We start from the raw sequence: 15,747 nt of genomic DNA on the forward strand, positions 1-15,747 counted from the left end.
AAGTAGCCCCGAGTTCCTGGGCCTGTTTCCCCAGGCCCACGTGCTGCGGGTGCTGCAGTGCTGGGTCTGGGGCCGGGCAACCCAGGGACTCCGGGCAGCAGCAGTTTGTCTGAGCGGTGTCTGCTGCTGGGGGCTTGCAAAAGAGGACATGGGTGCTGGGCTGGTTTCTGAGGAGCAGTAGGGGTGCCCTGACATCTTTGTGCCACCAGCACCTTCTCAGAGCTGCTGGGCTGGCTGGGGGACTCTGCATGTGACTGCCTTAGGGATGAGGTGGGCATGGAAGTGCCAGAGGGCTCTGGGAACTCACAGGTCTCCTTGGTTGCTCCAGGATTTGTGCGGCTGGTCGGAGGGGACAGCCCCTGCTCAGGAAGTCTGGAGGTCTACGACAGGGACCAGTGGAAAGCTGTCTGTCACTCCCACTTTGGTGCCAAAGCTGCCGAGGTGGTGTGCAGGGATCTGCAGTGTGGCACAGCCCTGTCTGTCCATGGGGCAGCTCAGCTGGGAGAAGGGGCCGGTCCTGTCTGGGACAGAGAGCTGCAGTGTGTGGGGAATGAATCTGTCCTCTCCTTCTGCCCCACGGGGGCCCCCAAGGACAAGGCCTGCACCCACAGCAATGGCACTCATGTCACCTGCACACGTAAGGACTTGGGGTGGGATGGTGCCCACGGGGGCTATGGTGGGGGCAGGAGAGCAGGGTGGGCACTGGGCTGTGCTGGGTCAGGGACAGGTGGGGTGAGGTGGTGGTCTGCAGCCCTAAAATTAGAGTGCTGCAGGAGGAGAAAGGCACGCTGTCCCTTTGGCCTCTCCTGCAGCTCCTGTGGGAGCAAGAGCACAAATGTGGCCTCTCTCATCCTCCTTTGTCCCCAGAGTACACAGGGTTCAGGCTGGTGAATGGCAGCACAGCGTGTGAGGGCAGGGTGGAGGTCGAGGTGCTGGGGACATGGGGGACCCTCTGTGCCTCCCGCTGGGACCTCTCGGACGCCCAAGTTCTCTGTCGGCACCTCGGCTGTGGCTTTGCTGAGTCCATTCCTGGAGGAGGGCATTTTGGGAGAGGAACCGGCCCCGTCTGGAGAGACTCGTTCCACTGTGACGGGACTGAAGCCCACCTGGGGCAGTGCCCGGTGACTGCCCTGGGGGCCTCGCCGTGCTCCCAGGAGAACGCTGCTGCTGTCATTTGCTCAGGTGAGTGCTGGGCAGTGCTGCAAAGTCCATTTGCCCCTGGTGTGTGACACGGCCACCCACAGCTGGGGACCCCACGGCAGTGCCTTGCTGAATTTCTCCTCTCACCAGGCCCGGCTCGCCACATGTCTGTACGGCTGGTGGGTGGAGGTAGCCGGTGCGACGGGCGCGTGGAGGTCTTCCAGCACGGGACGTGGGGCAGAGTCCTGGATGAGCAGTGGGACATGCAGGAGGCCAGCGTGGTGTGCCGGCAGCTGCAGTGCGGAGAGGCAGAGGCAGCCTACACCCCCGTGAGGGCCGAGCGAGGACGAGGACCTGTGGGGCTGCGTGGGGTGTGGTGTGCAGGGCACGAGGCTGACCTGAGTCTCTGCAACACCTCCCTGCCTGAGAGCACACAGGCAGCAGGGATCATGGAGGACGTGGGGGTCGTGTGCCGGGGTGAGTGGTGCTGCACGTCCCCCAGGTGTGGGTCCCGGAGGGCAGCCAGCCCCTGAGCATCGGGGTTCTTCCCGCTGCAGGGAGCCGGCAGGTCCGGCTGGTGGACGGGGCCGGGCGCTGTGCCGGGAGAGTGGAGATCTACTACCAGGGGCGCTGGGGCACCGTCTGCGACGACGCCTGGGACCTGGCCGACGCCGTCGTCTTTTGCCGCCAGCTGGGCTGCGGAGGGGCCCTGGAGGCAGCCGGCTCTGCTCGGTTTGGGGAGGGCTCCGGGCAGATCTGGCTGGATGGCGTCAACTGCTCCGGGGCCGAAGCTGCTCTCTGGGACTGCCCTGCCGAGGCCTGGGGGCAGCACGACTGCAGGCACAAGGAGGACGCAGGAGTCATCTGCTCAGGTCTGTGCTGGGAGTGGGGCTGGGAGCTGGGGACAGTGAGGCTGGGGTGAGGGCAGAGCCAGGTAGGGCCAAGGCCCTCAGTGGCTGACATCCAAGGACGTCCCTGGGGCCTTTCCTCCTTCCAGAGTTCACGGCCCTGAGACTGGAGAACAGCGACGGCTGCTCTGGGCGCCTGCAGGTTTTCTACAACGGGACATGGGGCAGCGTTTGCTCCAACTCCATGACCACCGAGACGGTGTCACTGGTGTGCAAGGAGCTTGGTTGCGGGAATGAGGGGGAACAGGAAACAGATTCTAACTATGCCAAGCTGTCTGGCACTGCATGGCTGGATCGCGTGGAGTGTGGGAAGAGCAACAGCTCCTTCTGGCAGTGTCCCTCCGCTCCCTGGGATCCACAGTCATGTACTGACCGCCGAGATGAGGCCAATATCACCTGCAATGGTAAATCTGAGCCATCAAGGCACCAGGTCCTGTTCCCCACTGGGTATGGTGAAATGCAGAGAAGGAACCCAGAGGGGCTTTGACTTCCTGCATTAGACCCTGTTGCTGCTGGTGGCACAAAGGTGACTTCAGCTCTCAGAGCCGCCCATGTCCACCAGCAGCAGTCAACAGCCGGGCTCCCAGCAGCTCCCTGGGGGATGCAGAGGCAACTCCAGGCAAGGTCTGAGAGGAGACCATGCAGGGCTTTCAGGAGTCCCCCCTCCTGGGACAGCCTCCTGCTGCTCTGTGAACCAGGGACCCTGTGGGGCCGAGCACTTGGGTCCCCTCTGCAGTGCCGTGTGTGTCCCCTGAGTGAACAGGGTTCTGCTGCTGCCCTGACCCAGGCAGCATGGGGACGTGTGAGCAGAGGTCAGCTCTGCTCTCTTCTGCACGACCCCCAGAACAACCCTTTTCAGCCCAACTTCTCTTTCCTTTGGGACATGGACAGAAAGGCCGCAGGTGGCTGCATGCCCCAACTCCACCAGCTGCACAGGTAGGGAGCTGCCCCTGCACGTGCCCCCCTCACCTGGCAGGGCTGTCCCAGCTGTCCCGGTGCCATGGGACATTGCTGCCTCCCCAGACAGGGAGAAGATCCGCACCGTGGGAGGCAAGGACGGCTGCTCGGGCAGAGTGGAGATCTGGCACTGCAGCACCTGGGGGACGCTGTGTGACAATGCCTGGGACATGCGGGATGCCGAGGTGGCGTGCAGGCAGCTGGGCTGTGGCCCCGCGCTCTATGCCCTGGGCCAGGCTGCTGCTGGAGAGGGGACGGGCCCCATGTGGCTGATGGAGTGCAGGGGGACGGAGCTGTCTCTGCAGGACTGCTGGGCCCAGCCAGGGGACAGCGGTGCCTGCCAGCATAAGGCAGATGCGGCTGTGCATTGCTCAGGTGAGCAGTGGGGCTGGGAGACATGGCTGGGGGCTTGGCAAGGAGCTGGCTTGGGCATCTGCCCTGCTGGATCCAGGCATGGCCCCGCTGCTGGCCTGAGCAAGGGTGTCCCTGCAGAGTGGGAGGCTGGTGGTGGGTGGGGAGCAGCCTCTGTGGGGCTGGATGTGCCAGCACTTTCCCTGGGCTGCCTGCACTGTCCTGTGAGCAGCCCAGAGCAGTGGTGCTGGGCCCTGTCCCTGGCACCCTGCCCAGCCCCACAGGAGGGACAATTCAGGTGGCACATGCTGGGGTCATTTGCCAGGGAGGCTGCCTGGTGCCACAGCCCCAGCCTCTCAGCCCAGCTCTCCTTCTGCTCCCCTGCAGCTGCACCCAGGACAGCAACATTACCCCCACAAGCAGGTAAGCTGTCCTTCTCCTGGGGCTGGGTCTGAACATGGCCGAGCTGTGACCCACAGCCAGGGGAAGGGGCTCCTTGCTGGGCTGTGAAATTGAGGGAGTTGGGAGAAGTCTGTGATGAGGGGAGTTGGGGTTGGAGCAGGGTGGGAGCTGCCCCATCACCCAGCCCTGTCCCCCCCAGCCCCTCCTGCCTTGTGTGGTAAGCAGTGGCATGTCCTGCCCCCGACCTCTCCCTTGCTGCCCCTGCCATGTTCCTGCCCATGCAGATCCCCCACGGGGCTGTCCAACCACCAGCAGTGAGAGACTCCCGGTGCCTGTCGTCATCTGCATCATCCTGGGGGCCCTCCTCTGCCTGCTCCTGGCCCTCCTGGCTGGGCAAGTGCGAAGCGCCAGGGCTCGGCACAGAGGTGGGTCCTTCCCCAGTGGTCCTCCTGGCAGGGCTGAAGGTGTTGGTGTCCTGGGGCACAGAAACAGAGCCGTGTGCTGCCTCCTGCCCCATGTGCTGCCCCACTGACTGACAGACCATGGGGCACCAGCAGAAAGAGATGGAGAGAGCCCAGAGCCTGAGGCATCCGTTCTGGGGTGAGAAGAGAAATGTGAGAGCTGGGCTGGGTGAGAAGGGGAGGATGCACTGCTGGCAGTGCTCTGGGCAGCTGTGGCAGGAGGAGCATGGGGCAGTGGAGTCCATCACCGTTGTATCAGCCACCCCCCAACAGGGCACGGGCTGTGCTATTGCTCTGTGGGGCAGAGATGGAGCAGCTCCATGAGAAGGGGAAATGAGGGAATTGGTGCAGGGTCTGCACTGGGACATGACCCAGGGACCAAAGGGGCACAAGGGCTGTCTCCAGATACGAGGCTGATGCTGCCCCAAACCATCCCATGGGGATGCTGCCCTCCCTGGGGATGTGGCCTCAGTGCCAACACAACACAGTGGGGCTGTGCTGTGGGGACAGCCCTGTGCTGGCCTAGGGAATGGGGCTGGGGGAGCCCAGTGGGGTCCTGTCCCTCTCTGCCCATTCCCAGACCAGCCCTGCCTCTGTCCCCAGGCTCCGGGAGAGCTGGGGAGCCCTTCCCTGAGGCCGTGTACGAGGAGATCGCTTACAGCCTGGCGTGGGAGAAGCAGCCGAGGTTCAGTCTCTCAGGTGGGTGCAGGTAACCTGCGGGGGCACATCTGCTGTGTCCATTCTCCCTGTCTCAGACCAGGGCTGTGCCCTGCAGCTCCTGCCCATGGTCCCTGAAATGGTTGGACCATGGGGTCTGTGGGAGAGCATCCAGGTGTTGGCCCCCACAGAGGAGCTTCCTCCACACCAGCTCTGCCCATCCCAGAGGGGACAGCCCCTCTCTGCTTCTCCCTGAACCAAGGAATATGTGAAGGGCTTTCCCAGGGCAGCTGTTGGAGTCCCTCTGAGAATTGTCTCTTTGCAAGGAACTGGTCTCCTCCCCATGCACTCCCAGCTCTGTGGGTGCCCATCCCCAGCAGTGCTGACCACCAGTCAGGGCAGCAGGGCTCATCCCACAGCACCCACTGCAGCTCTCTGCAGGCTCCTTTTCAGAGGGGTCCGTGACCCAGCTTCAGCCCTACCCCAGGCACATGAGCAGGAGGATGGTCTGGGGCCACACCCAGGGATAAGAGGTCGGGGAGGGGGGAGAAGAAAGGTCTCCATTTCTCCTCCCTGCAGACAGACCAGACAGACAGCAGTGGCCACCGAGTCTTATCAACAGAGCTGGAAGCATGAATGCTCTGCTGTGACCCTGACACCAGCAGCATGTCAGCCCTGTGTCCCCACACACCCTCCCATCCTCTGCTCTGCAGGACATCTCTTCTCATTGCCACCACCTTCCCTCTCCTTTCAGATGTCCCTGTCCTGCCCGGAGGTTATCCAGCAGATGGCTATGATGATGCTGGGGAGGTTTCTGACCCTGGGGAGGATCCTGTCCCTGGGCAGAGGGACTGGGAAGTGCCCAGGACACCAGAGGAAGGAGATGGGCTGAGGCATGCAGCCACAGGTGAGAGGGCAATGCAACACTGCCACTTCCTAGATGCCAACCCCAGGCCTAGGAGAATCCATGCCATATTGAAAGCCTGACCTTCTCCACATGGAGAACCTGTCCTGGGGTATTTTGTGGGGGCTGGGAGAATGGGCCGAGTGTCTCAGGCTGGTGAGAATGAGGAAGGTGATATACAGCCCGAAGGGGCACCCCACAGGCCCAACCACAGCAGCCTGCCTTGATGCTTACAGGGGGAAGCCTGCACTCCTGGAGACGTGCTGGGGACCCTGGAGCTGATGGAGACACCTCGTCACCTTTCCTGGGGACCACAGGCTATGACGATGTTGAAGAGGTGTCTCTGGCATATCCCCATGAGGACACCCAGGATGTGACACCAGAGTCCCATGCACAAGAGTTCCAGAGCCCCAGGCCAGCAGAGCCCAGCCCTGCTGAGCAGCTGGGTGCAGCTGGGAGGGAGGAGAGCTCAGTGCCACTGGGAGAGCCGTGAGTGCCAGGGAATGGTCTCCCTTTTCCAGCAGTCAGCAGACGCACATGGGTATTTCCCCTCTTGCTATTCCCCTGTTTTTATGCTGTGTGTTGGTATTTCCTCATATTAAAACCCTCTGGGGGCTTTGCCCCAGGTCCAGTGCTTCCCTGCCCAGGTGTCATGGTGTCTCCCTGAGGCTGATGGAGGGGAGAAGAGCTCAAAAATCCAGCAGTTGGGAAGGGGCACATCTTAGAGCCAGCAGGATCGTGGTCTTGCTGTGGTGTTGACAGAGCCCCTGGTCCCTGGACACTATTCCTACTGACAGAAACATTTCTGTCCTGCCAGCCACAGGCAGTTTCCAGACAAAGTGGATCTTTGGGAAGTTCCATGAGACACTCACTGGCATTTCCCACCCTCTGCTGCCTTGGGCCCCCATGGAGGCCAAGGATGCCTGCCCAGCACCCATGGGCAGAGATACCTCAGCTGCAAGACTTGAACAGGGAGATGTCTTGGACCCTTGGGCAGGACTTGGCACCAGCTCCTGCTAGTGGGTCCCCACAGCCCTCAAGCTCTTCCCCAACAGGCTCTTCTGCTGCAGGCTGGGAAGTGCTTTTGGTAGTGGGATGGTGGGCTGGAACACTTATTGGAGCATCTATTTAATCCCTTTGGGTCATCTCTCCTGGCTGTGTATAGTCTCCTTTGGGTGAAGAACTGTCTGGAGGGCCATGGAAGCCCAGCGGGTTGTGGTTAATGGAGTTAAGTCCAGTTGGCGTCCCGTTACTAGTGGCATCACCCAGGGGTTGGTACTGGGGCCTATCTTGTTTAATACCATTATTAATGACCTAGATGAGGGGATTGAGTGTACCCTCAGTATGTTTGCAGACGATGGCCTGAGCAGCCATTCCTGCAGCCTCTGCCCATGCTGCCCACAGCCCCCCAGCTGGTGGTGCTGCTCTGTAGAGCAAGGGGGCTGTGGTGAGTGGAGCCGTGGGGGCACTCTGAAGGGCCGTGTTGGTCAGGCTGGGGAGGCAGAGCCAGCTGGTGGGGGGCACTGCCACTGACTGCCTCCCACACAAGTGGTTCCTTGGCCATGGATAGCCGGCACAGATAGGCGGCCTTCTTCAGAGTCAGAGACTCATGGAATACTCTGAGCTGGAAGGGACCCACAAGGGTGACCCACTTCCCATATCAGGTGATGCACAAGTGACCCACTTCCAACGTCAGGATATGTTTTGGGGTGATTCACTGTATTAAATCCATGAAATTTCACCAGAGGTGTAACAAATAACTCAACAGAGAGCTTTCCCCATGCCTGCTGTGTTCCCTGGAGTTGCAGAGCTCTCCTTTGCCTGTTCCCACCCAGATTCAGCACCTCAGGGTGGTTCCACCTGGGACGTGTCCATGCTCTATGGGCTTCATGTGCTACTGACTCCCTGGCACACACTGTTCCTGCCAAGCGCTTGGGCTCTCCTGACAGCTTCCCCTTTCCTCCAGAAAGACGCCTGCCTGCCATCTTCCCTCTTGCCTCTTGCGTACAGAGGCAGGTGAATTCACTGTCTCTGTAGTGCTGTCCAAGAACAAGGAACAATCACAGGTGCAGCCTGGCAATGCTGCACCCTGGCAGTGCTGATGTGGCAGGACCCTTCTCCCCTCCACCTCTGCAATTTGCCATGTGCCCCTGAAGCTCCACCACAGGTCTACAAGGAAGGGTATCAGTCTGTGAGTCAATGCATGGTCCTTTCTTTTATTAAAATACACAGAAAGCCTGACCCACCATTTATACAAAGCCTTGGAGTCACGTGAGACAGGTACATACTGTGTAGGAAGGTATGAACAATGATATTTCTTTGTGGGAAACACTATGAGAAGTAAAGCAAAGTAAAAAAGAAAAAAATAGAAACAAATAGAAAGATTTCTGGGTCTGTATACAGTTAACATTAAGAACACAGACAGTTTATTCCTTCCGGAAAACCTCCAGTCATCAGTTTCGAAACTGCATCCTTGAGTTCCTTGTTCCTCAAGCTGTAGATGAGGGGGTTCACTGCTGGAGGCACCACCTAGTACAGAACTGCCAGCAAAAGATTAAGGGAGGAAGAGGACATAGAGGGGGGCTTCAGGTAGGCAAAGAAGGCAGTGCTGAGAAACAGGGAGACCACAGCCAGGTGAGGGAGGCATGTGGAAAAGGCTTTGTTTCATCCTTTGTGTCATTCCCCTAGAAGGGGGCTTAGCTGCCTCCCCGTGCCTCACAGAATCCCACAGGAGTTGGGATTCCTCTTGCCTCGGTTCAGGTGGGTACAAACCAGGCAGCATGTAAGCTGCTTGTCTCAGCTTTCAGCACTTTGAATAGAGACAGAGGCCAAAAGGGAGCTGTTCAGAGGCAGACACCAGGTGATATTGGAGATGGCAGAGTGACATCTGAGTGACATTTGAAGTGCCTAATTCCTCTGGGCCATAAACAGAGATTTTATTATTGCATGTACAATATAATATAACTGTAGCCATTGCTCAATAGCAAAGAAATAAAAGAAATAAAAGGCATGCTGTGACCTGGTTGCCATCACTGGAACGTGGTGGGACCACTCCCATGACTGGAGTGCTGCAATGAATGGTTATGGGCTCTTCAGAAGAGACAGACAGAACAGAAGGGATGGTGGTGTGGCTCTCTATATTAGGGAGTGTTTTGAAGTTTCAGAACTCGAATGTGGGAATGATAATGTTAAGTACCTATGGGTTAGGGTCAGCGGGAAGGCCAACAAGGCAGGCATCCTGGTGGGGATATCTTATTGACTGCCAAACCCGGATGAGGAGACAGATGAGGTGTTCTACAAGCAGACTTCGAGCTGGTCAGGACACTGGTTGGCAGAGTGCCTTGGGAGGCAGTTCTGAAGGGCAGAGGAGTCCAGAAAGGCTGAGCACTCCTCCAGAAGGAAATCTTCAAGGCTCAGGAGCAGACTGTCCATCCCCATGTACCCAAAGATGAGCCAGCATGGAAGAAGACTGGCCTGGCTGAACAGAAAGTTGTGGCTAGAGCTTAGGAAGAAAAAGAGGGTTTAGGACCTTTGGAAAAGAGGGCAGGCCACTCAGGAGGACTATAAGGATGTCATGAGGCTGTGTAGGGACAAAATTAGAAAGGCCAAAGCTCATCAGGAGCTCAGTCTCACTACTGCTGTTAAAGATAACAGAAAAAGTTTTTATAATTACAGAAACACAGAAAGGAGGACTAAGGACAATATTCATCCTTTACTGGATACAGGAGGAAACTAAGTGACAAGAGATGAAGAAAAGGCTGAGGTGCTTAATACCTTCTTTGCCTCAGTCTTTAGCAACAAGACCAGTTGTTCTCTGGGTACCCATCCCCCTGATTGGTGGAAGGGATGGGGAGCTGAATGTGGCCCTCATAATCCATGAGGACATGGTTGGAGACCTGCTACAGCACTTAGATGTACACAAGTCAGTAGGGCTGGATGGGATCCACCTGAGGGATCCCATTCCTCATCCTTCTGTAGAGAGGTGGGCATTGGTCTATTCTCCCACGTGCCCTTTTATAGGACAAGGGGGAATAGGCTAATGTTGTGCCAGAGGAGGTTCAGGTTGGATATTGGGAAAAACTTCTTTACAAGGAAGGCAAGAGGAGCCTGGCCAGGAGAGATGTGAGATTTGGGGGAAGAAAGAGGAGCTTGGACAGCAGAAGCTAACTATTTTGAAGAGGTAAGAATATTCAGGTAATGTTAAACCCACCATAAAGCTGACTTACAGCAGTCATGTGATGCCCTTACCCTATTTTAACCTGATACATTAATACCTAAATCTAAATGCCACTCCACACCCTGACAGGAGTCCACTGCTCTAATTTTTGACCACAATATCCCTTGAAGCCAAAATTAGTCCATCACCCCTTTCCATTACCTTTCTTCTCTTGCTCAACCTCATCCCTGCCCTTAACACTAGCATTAAAATGCTCTATTCAACCCTAGTCTTCTTGCAGACCTAAACAAAACCCTCAAACAAACAGCTTGCCCATACCGTAACCACAGACCTGACACACAAAGCAGAACACCAAACCCTCCCACTAAACAGCTGCTTAATCTCTCACCCAGAAGGGTTCATCATAGTCCCCAATGCCATACATGAACAACTATTATCCAAAGCCTGTCTTCCTGTGCATTAACCTTCTCACCTTTAACCCTTATCCTAACCCTTAAGTTTAGGTTCTTGTTCCCTTTGGGCAGGGCAGGAACTGTGAGATTGCTGTGCAGTCACATGGCATTCAAAATGAATGTGAGGGCCATGGATTTGATCAGCTTCTAGGCCACAAGGAGAAGATGTGTGAGAATGCTCTGATGAGCTCAGCTCTCCCTCAGGATCTCCCGAACCAGCAGGAGGAATTGGCCTATGAAAGGGAATGTGAGGTCTCTTCTGTCTCTGCAGTTGATAGGGCAGGAGCAGGAAAGTGTCACAGAAAGGGACTGTGAGGTCACTTTTGTCTGAAGTAGCTGACAGGTCACACTTCTACCTGGGATCTGTACTTTTCAGCTGATAACTACCAGTGGTCCTGGTAGGCCAGCAGAAGGCACCTGGTTGGCATGCTGACTGTGGGATCCCCTCTGCCTACATACCCAGGAGGACCCAGACAGAAAGAAGGCCCACATATGGGTTGTCCTGTCGCTTCTGTTTGAATACACAACTGGACAGCAGGAGGCACAAGGCTTGAGTTTGTCTACACAAGAAGCTGCAAGGCCAGTAGCAGGCCCATGGTTTGGAAGATCATGGTGAGGTGACTTGGGTCTGGTTGGCTGACAGGCTGCAAGAAGGCCAATGGGTTGGGATGCCTACTTTAGGAGTGGTTTCCACCCATGTGGAACTTTCTTTGGTGGTAGGAAAGAGCAGGAGAGAAAAACCTGCCAGAAATTGCACCTTGGAAGGTTGGCATTGGCCATGAAGAGGAAGAAATGTCCCTCAAAGAGTTGTGCTGTGGTGCTAGAGGTCACCCAAAGAGTGTCTTTGATCAGACCATGGCTTTGTGTTTGAAGGAACAGCTGGTGAGGGTTGACGAGACATCAGTGAAACCAGAGAAATGCCAGGATGTGAGCAAGGTGGTGAACAGAGATGGGTGTCTGCAGCCTTCAGGGAAATAGGACAAAGTGTGGGGCAGCACAGGGAAGTCTGGAGGTGACAAGGAGGTGGGTGCTGGCAAGAAGAGAAGGCCCCAGCAGCCCTGACATTTTTGTCCCCTTGAACAGAGCTTATGAGGAGATGAGATACAGTCATTGCAAGGGGGGACATTGCTTTCTTGAGACCCTGTGCAGAGGCAGGGTGGTGTAATACCATTGTTCTTCTTGAGGCATCACACTGCCCACCATATCCCACAGACTGCCAGCAAGAGCCCAGAGACAGACATGGGAGTGCAGGACATTCCCTTCCAGTGGCTGGAGTCAGGACCTGGCCCTTTTACTTCAGCACAATAAACCCAGACTTTTCTCAGCACAGTGCTTTGCCTATCTGTAATTATGGCCTCCAATTCTCTGCCCTAACAAGTCCCTGAGGAGAATCTCTTGGTAACGGCCCTCAGTGGGGCCCATTAATACTCCAAGTCACTTCAACCTTTCCTTCTGACTTTACTTTCTCAAGCAATTGCATCATTCTCCTCTCAGTATCTGACATTCACAGACTGAGCACCAAAATCCACCATGGAACTCATTACAATGCAGAAACTTCTAAGCAAACATATGTCTTCCATAGTTTAATTCATGTCTTCAAGACTAGGACAACTAATTGGAGAGCTTTCATGCTGTAGTTAAAGAGGAAGATTTCAAAAAGCACCTAATAAACATCTCTTCTAATTTTAAAGGATGAATTTTGTTGCATTTCAGTTTTGAGCATCTTTCTTCAATTGATATTAATCCTGGGCTTCTCCTGTGAAAAAAGGAGGAAAAGCAGACACTTGAGTTTTGACAGTGCATAGACAACCTTGCTCCTCACCACCCCAACCCTGACACTTCTCTCGTTGGCCACCTGGTGCTTGCATCACTTTCCCTTACACCACACTTCTGCACTGAAGTCTGCAGCTGGATGTTACAGCCCCCTTGCACCAGCCCCCACCTGCTTTCCTTAGTGACCTGGCTGCACACAGGCACAGAAGGGTTTTTCCTTATTTTAAAACAATCAACAAGAAAGCATGCAGCAATTTTCCAAACAGCAAAGCAAGCTCCTCATCTTGTATGTCTCCAGTCAGGCTTACCTCACTGGTTTTAATATTAAGTAAATTTAGTGTTTTATACTGATTAATAGGAAAGTATAGGTATTAAGATTACTATTATTCCATATGATTTTAATTCAATGATAAATGATGAGGAGCTTGCTACAGAAACAATTAGGCAGACTGCTAATCGATGGGCAAGCTTGAACTCAATGAATCTCAAAGCAGAAACTGGGTCAGTGAGAACACTCTGAACGATCAAAGAGTAATGGGAGGGCAAAGCAGGAGAACCGTGGGAAGTGCATAGGTCCAAACAGGCAGGTGGAAAGGGGACATTCAATATGGATGGTTTATTCAAGATGGGTGGAAGTGCCTGGAAGATGAGGGAGTACACCATGATGGAGAAAGCAATGAAATCCATGTGCTCGTGACCATCAGTATTTCTTCTCCTGTGATGAATAGAGATCCTGAAAATTTACCTGAAGAAGGATGTAGATCACTGCTGAAGGAAGTGTCTTTTTGTGCCATCACCAATGCAGATTACAAAAATACTTCCTCACATCATGGTAATATGTCCCACCCCATCTTTACCATCCTGTGGGTCAAGGTAGAGGGAGCTGTCAGCCAAGGGACACATTTGGGTGACAAAGAGGGGCCCAGCAGAGACAAGGAGTCAAGGCAGTGGGGTGTGGGAGGCCAGGAGAAACAGCCCAAGGGGTGCTGCTGCTTGTGAGGACACATTTGTGCCAGCAGCCTGAGTGGGCAGCAGCTCTGTGGAGGCGAGGGTAGGCCAAGGGAGCACATGCCAAGAGCCCTCCTGCCAGCAGAGACAAGGCCGGGGCAGAGGCCAAGTGGAGAGGCAGGCCCAGGGCAGGGGGCTGCAAGGGCCATGCTGAGTTCCCCGCCCCTGCAGCAGCCTCCCTGGCCCTCAGCAGATGTGCTGGCCAGCACACAATGGGAGGTCCTGTTGTGCATCAGACAGCAGCAAGGAGGGCGCTTGAGAGGGCTGGGGTGACGTGGTTGTCACTGTCCCATGAAAGGGCTGTCTGGGGTTCCCCTCTGCTGCAGCCACCACATGGAGCATGGCAGGAGGAGGGCACGTAGGGCTTATGACCACAGTGCAGAGCCTGAGCCTGGACTCTCCATGACTGCCTTACAGGTTCTGTCAGGCTGCGGGAAGGGGACGAATGCCCTGGGCCCTCTTCCTGCTCTTCCCAGGCCAGCAAGAGCCCAGAGCGGCCTCCTCACCCCTGCCCCTGCAGCTCTGGGCTCCCTTTGCGCAGCCCTGGCTCTGCAGCACCAAGCCCTGCTGATAGCCCACCCCTAAATGCTGCCACCACACCCTGATGCTGCTGTTGCCCTGTACCAGGAACTGCCCAGCCCAGCCCCTGCCCACCTCTCCCCACTTCGATGCCCTCTCCCCAGTCCAGCCCATCCCAGCCCAACAGCCCAACAGCCCAGTCTGGGCTGGCCCCAGGGCAGTGCCCACCACAGGCTGCTGCAGGGCTCTGGGCATGGCCACCACAGCTGCAGCCTCTCGCAAGGCACCACAGCTGCTGGGACAAAGGTGGCTCTGGGCCTCCCCAGCAACCCCGGGGCTGGGGGCAGCCATGGCTCGGGAAATGGAGGTCCGTGAAGCTGTAGGAGTCCTGGTCTCTTGCCAGGGAGATCCCCAGCACAGAGTGCCTGTGTCCCACAGGTCCAGTCGCACTCCCCAGGCCAGCACAAGAGGCCTGCCCCAGGCACAAGGTAGCTCCAGATTCCCCTCCAGGATGACATTTGCCATTTGTCCCAGCACCTTTGGGACACTCCCAGGCCAGTAAAAGGACAGCTACTATTTGCTGGCACCACAGCTGCTGGGACAAATGCAACTCTGGGCTTCCTCAGCAGCCCCCACGCTGGGGCCAGCCATGGCTCAGGAAATGGACGTACATTAGGCTGCATTCTTCTTCACCAATGTTATAAGTTGCCCCCTTAATTAATTTTCAGAGAGCATTGTATTAAGCATAGAAAGGAATTTATTGAGTAAGCCAACAGCAAGCAAAACAGTGCTGGGCAGCAGGGGAGTCTCTGCTCCACCAACGGCTCGTACCTCACCCCCGCCAGGGTACCATTTTAAATCTTAGTAATTCCGGGATTACGCAGCACATCCTGGTATGTTCTGTGACTGTGCACACTGTTGTTAGGGGGTCATCTCTGTCTCTCTGGTGGTCGTGAAGATGAAGGCCGTAGTCTTCCTCGGCGTTGTGGTTCAACTTCTTTTTTTTTTTTTTATTTGGTCATGTTGGCCCAGCATGAGACAGGAAGGCAGGATGTTGATACATGAGTTTAACAACTTATCAGGAGGTGGTTACATGAGCTTTGCAACAGTGTCTTTGAACAAAAGAGGCAACTGAGATGCAGAAGGAGAGAAGGGGAGGGGGTTCTCTTTTTTTGTTACATTAAGCAAAAGAATTTTCATAGTGTCAAGCCAAGCATTATACTGCTCCTTACTTCAGCAGGGAGCTTTCGCAACTCCCACTCCTCAAACCGAACTCCTTGTTTTTTATAATACAAAAGACAATGAACAAACATTTATGGTTTGTTCAAAAACTCTCTTCCTCTCTGCTCAAGTGTATCTAGCGACTCACAGAGGCTGTCCGTGTCCCGTCGTCCTCATGGAGCGCTCTCTCCCATCCTAGCCTCATCGTGTCACCTTCCTGCTTACTGTGGACACTGGTAGGTATGGGTTGGGGCAATCTTACCTGTCCTGGAGAGCATTGGCAGCTCTTATTCCAGCTGACTTCTCAATGGGAGAGCAGCCAGGATTGTGCTGTGTTCTGGTCCAATCGCCGTGTGATTCTGGCTGAAAGAGAAGAAGCAACAAACGGAGCAGCATCCCTCTGTCAACATGGGCAGCCCCTGCCTCTGTGCCCGAGGGTCTCCAGCGACTCACTGAGGCTGTCCTTGTCCCATCGTCCTCATGGAGCGGTCACTGCCCTCCTGGCCCAAGCGTGTCACCATCCTGCTTGCTGTTAGAGGCTGGTGGGTGTGAGTTGGAGCGATCTTACTTGTCCTGGAGAGCGTTGGCAGCTCTTCCTTACAGCTGACTTCTCAAGGGAGAGTGGCAAGGATGTGCCATTCTCTGGTTCCATCGCTTTGCGTTTCTGGCTAAAAGACAGTCACCACAATACAGAGTAGCATCCCTCTGTGAACACGAGCATCCCCTGCCTCTGTGCCTGAGGGTCTCTAGCGACACACCAAAGCTCTCCCTTCCCATTGTCCACATGGAGCGGTCACTGCCCTCCTGGTCTAAGCGT

The 15,747-nt window shown here is 55.6% G+C and overlaps 1 protein-coding gene across 1 annotated transcript in view; it reads left to right on the top strand.

The window, feature by feature from the left end:
• The first annotated feature begins 276 nt into the window (after positions 1-276).
• Positions 277-15,747, top strand: part of LOC119715446 (antigen WC1.1-like) — a 50,060-nt gene continuing 34,589 nt past the window's right edge. The window contains exons 1-11 of the mRNA XM_072030353.1: positions 277-637; positions 868-1,182; positions 1,291-1,617; positions 1,698-2,012; positions 2,138-2,478; positions 2,951-2,984; positions 3,072-3,380; positions 3,744-3,779; positions 4,043-4,183; positions 4,823-4,918; positions 5,631-5,783. Of these exons, the coding sequence (XP_071886454.1) occupies positions 277-637; positions 868-1,182; positions 1,291-1,617; positions 1,698-2,012; positions 2,138-2,478; positions 2,951-2,984; positions 3,072-3,380; positions 3,744-3,779; positions 4,043-4,183; positions 4,823-4,918; positions 5,631-5,783 (2,428 nt within the window). The remainder of the gene's footprint in view (positions 638-867; positions 1,183-1,290; positions 1,618-1,697; positions 2,013-2,137; positions 2,479-2,950; positions 2,985-3,071; positions 3,381-3,743; positions 3,780-4,042; positions 4,184-4,822; positions 4,919-5,630; positions 5,784-15,747) is intronic.

Source organism: Anas platyrhynchos, chromosome 32 (genome assembly GCF_047663525.1).
Source record: "Anas platyrhynchos isolate ZD024472 breed Pekin duck chromosome 32, IASCAAS_PekinDuck_T2T, whole genome shotgun sequence".
Classification (NCBI taxonomy): domain Eukaryota; kingdom Metazoa; phylum Chordata; class Aves; order Anseriformes; family Anatidae; genus Anas; species Anas platyrhynchos.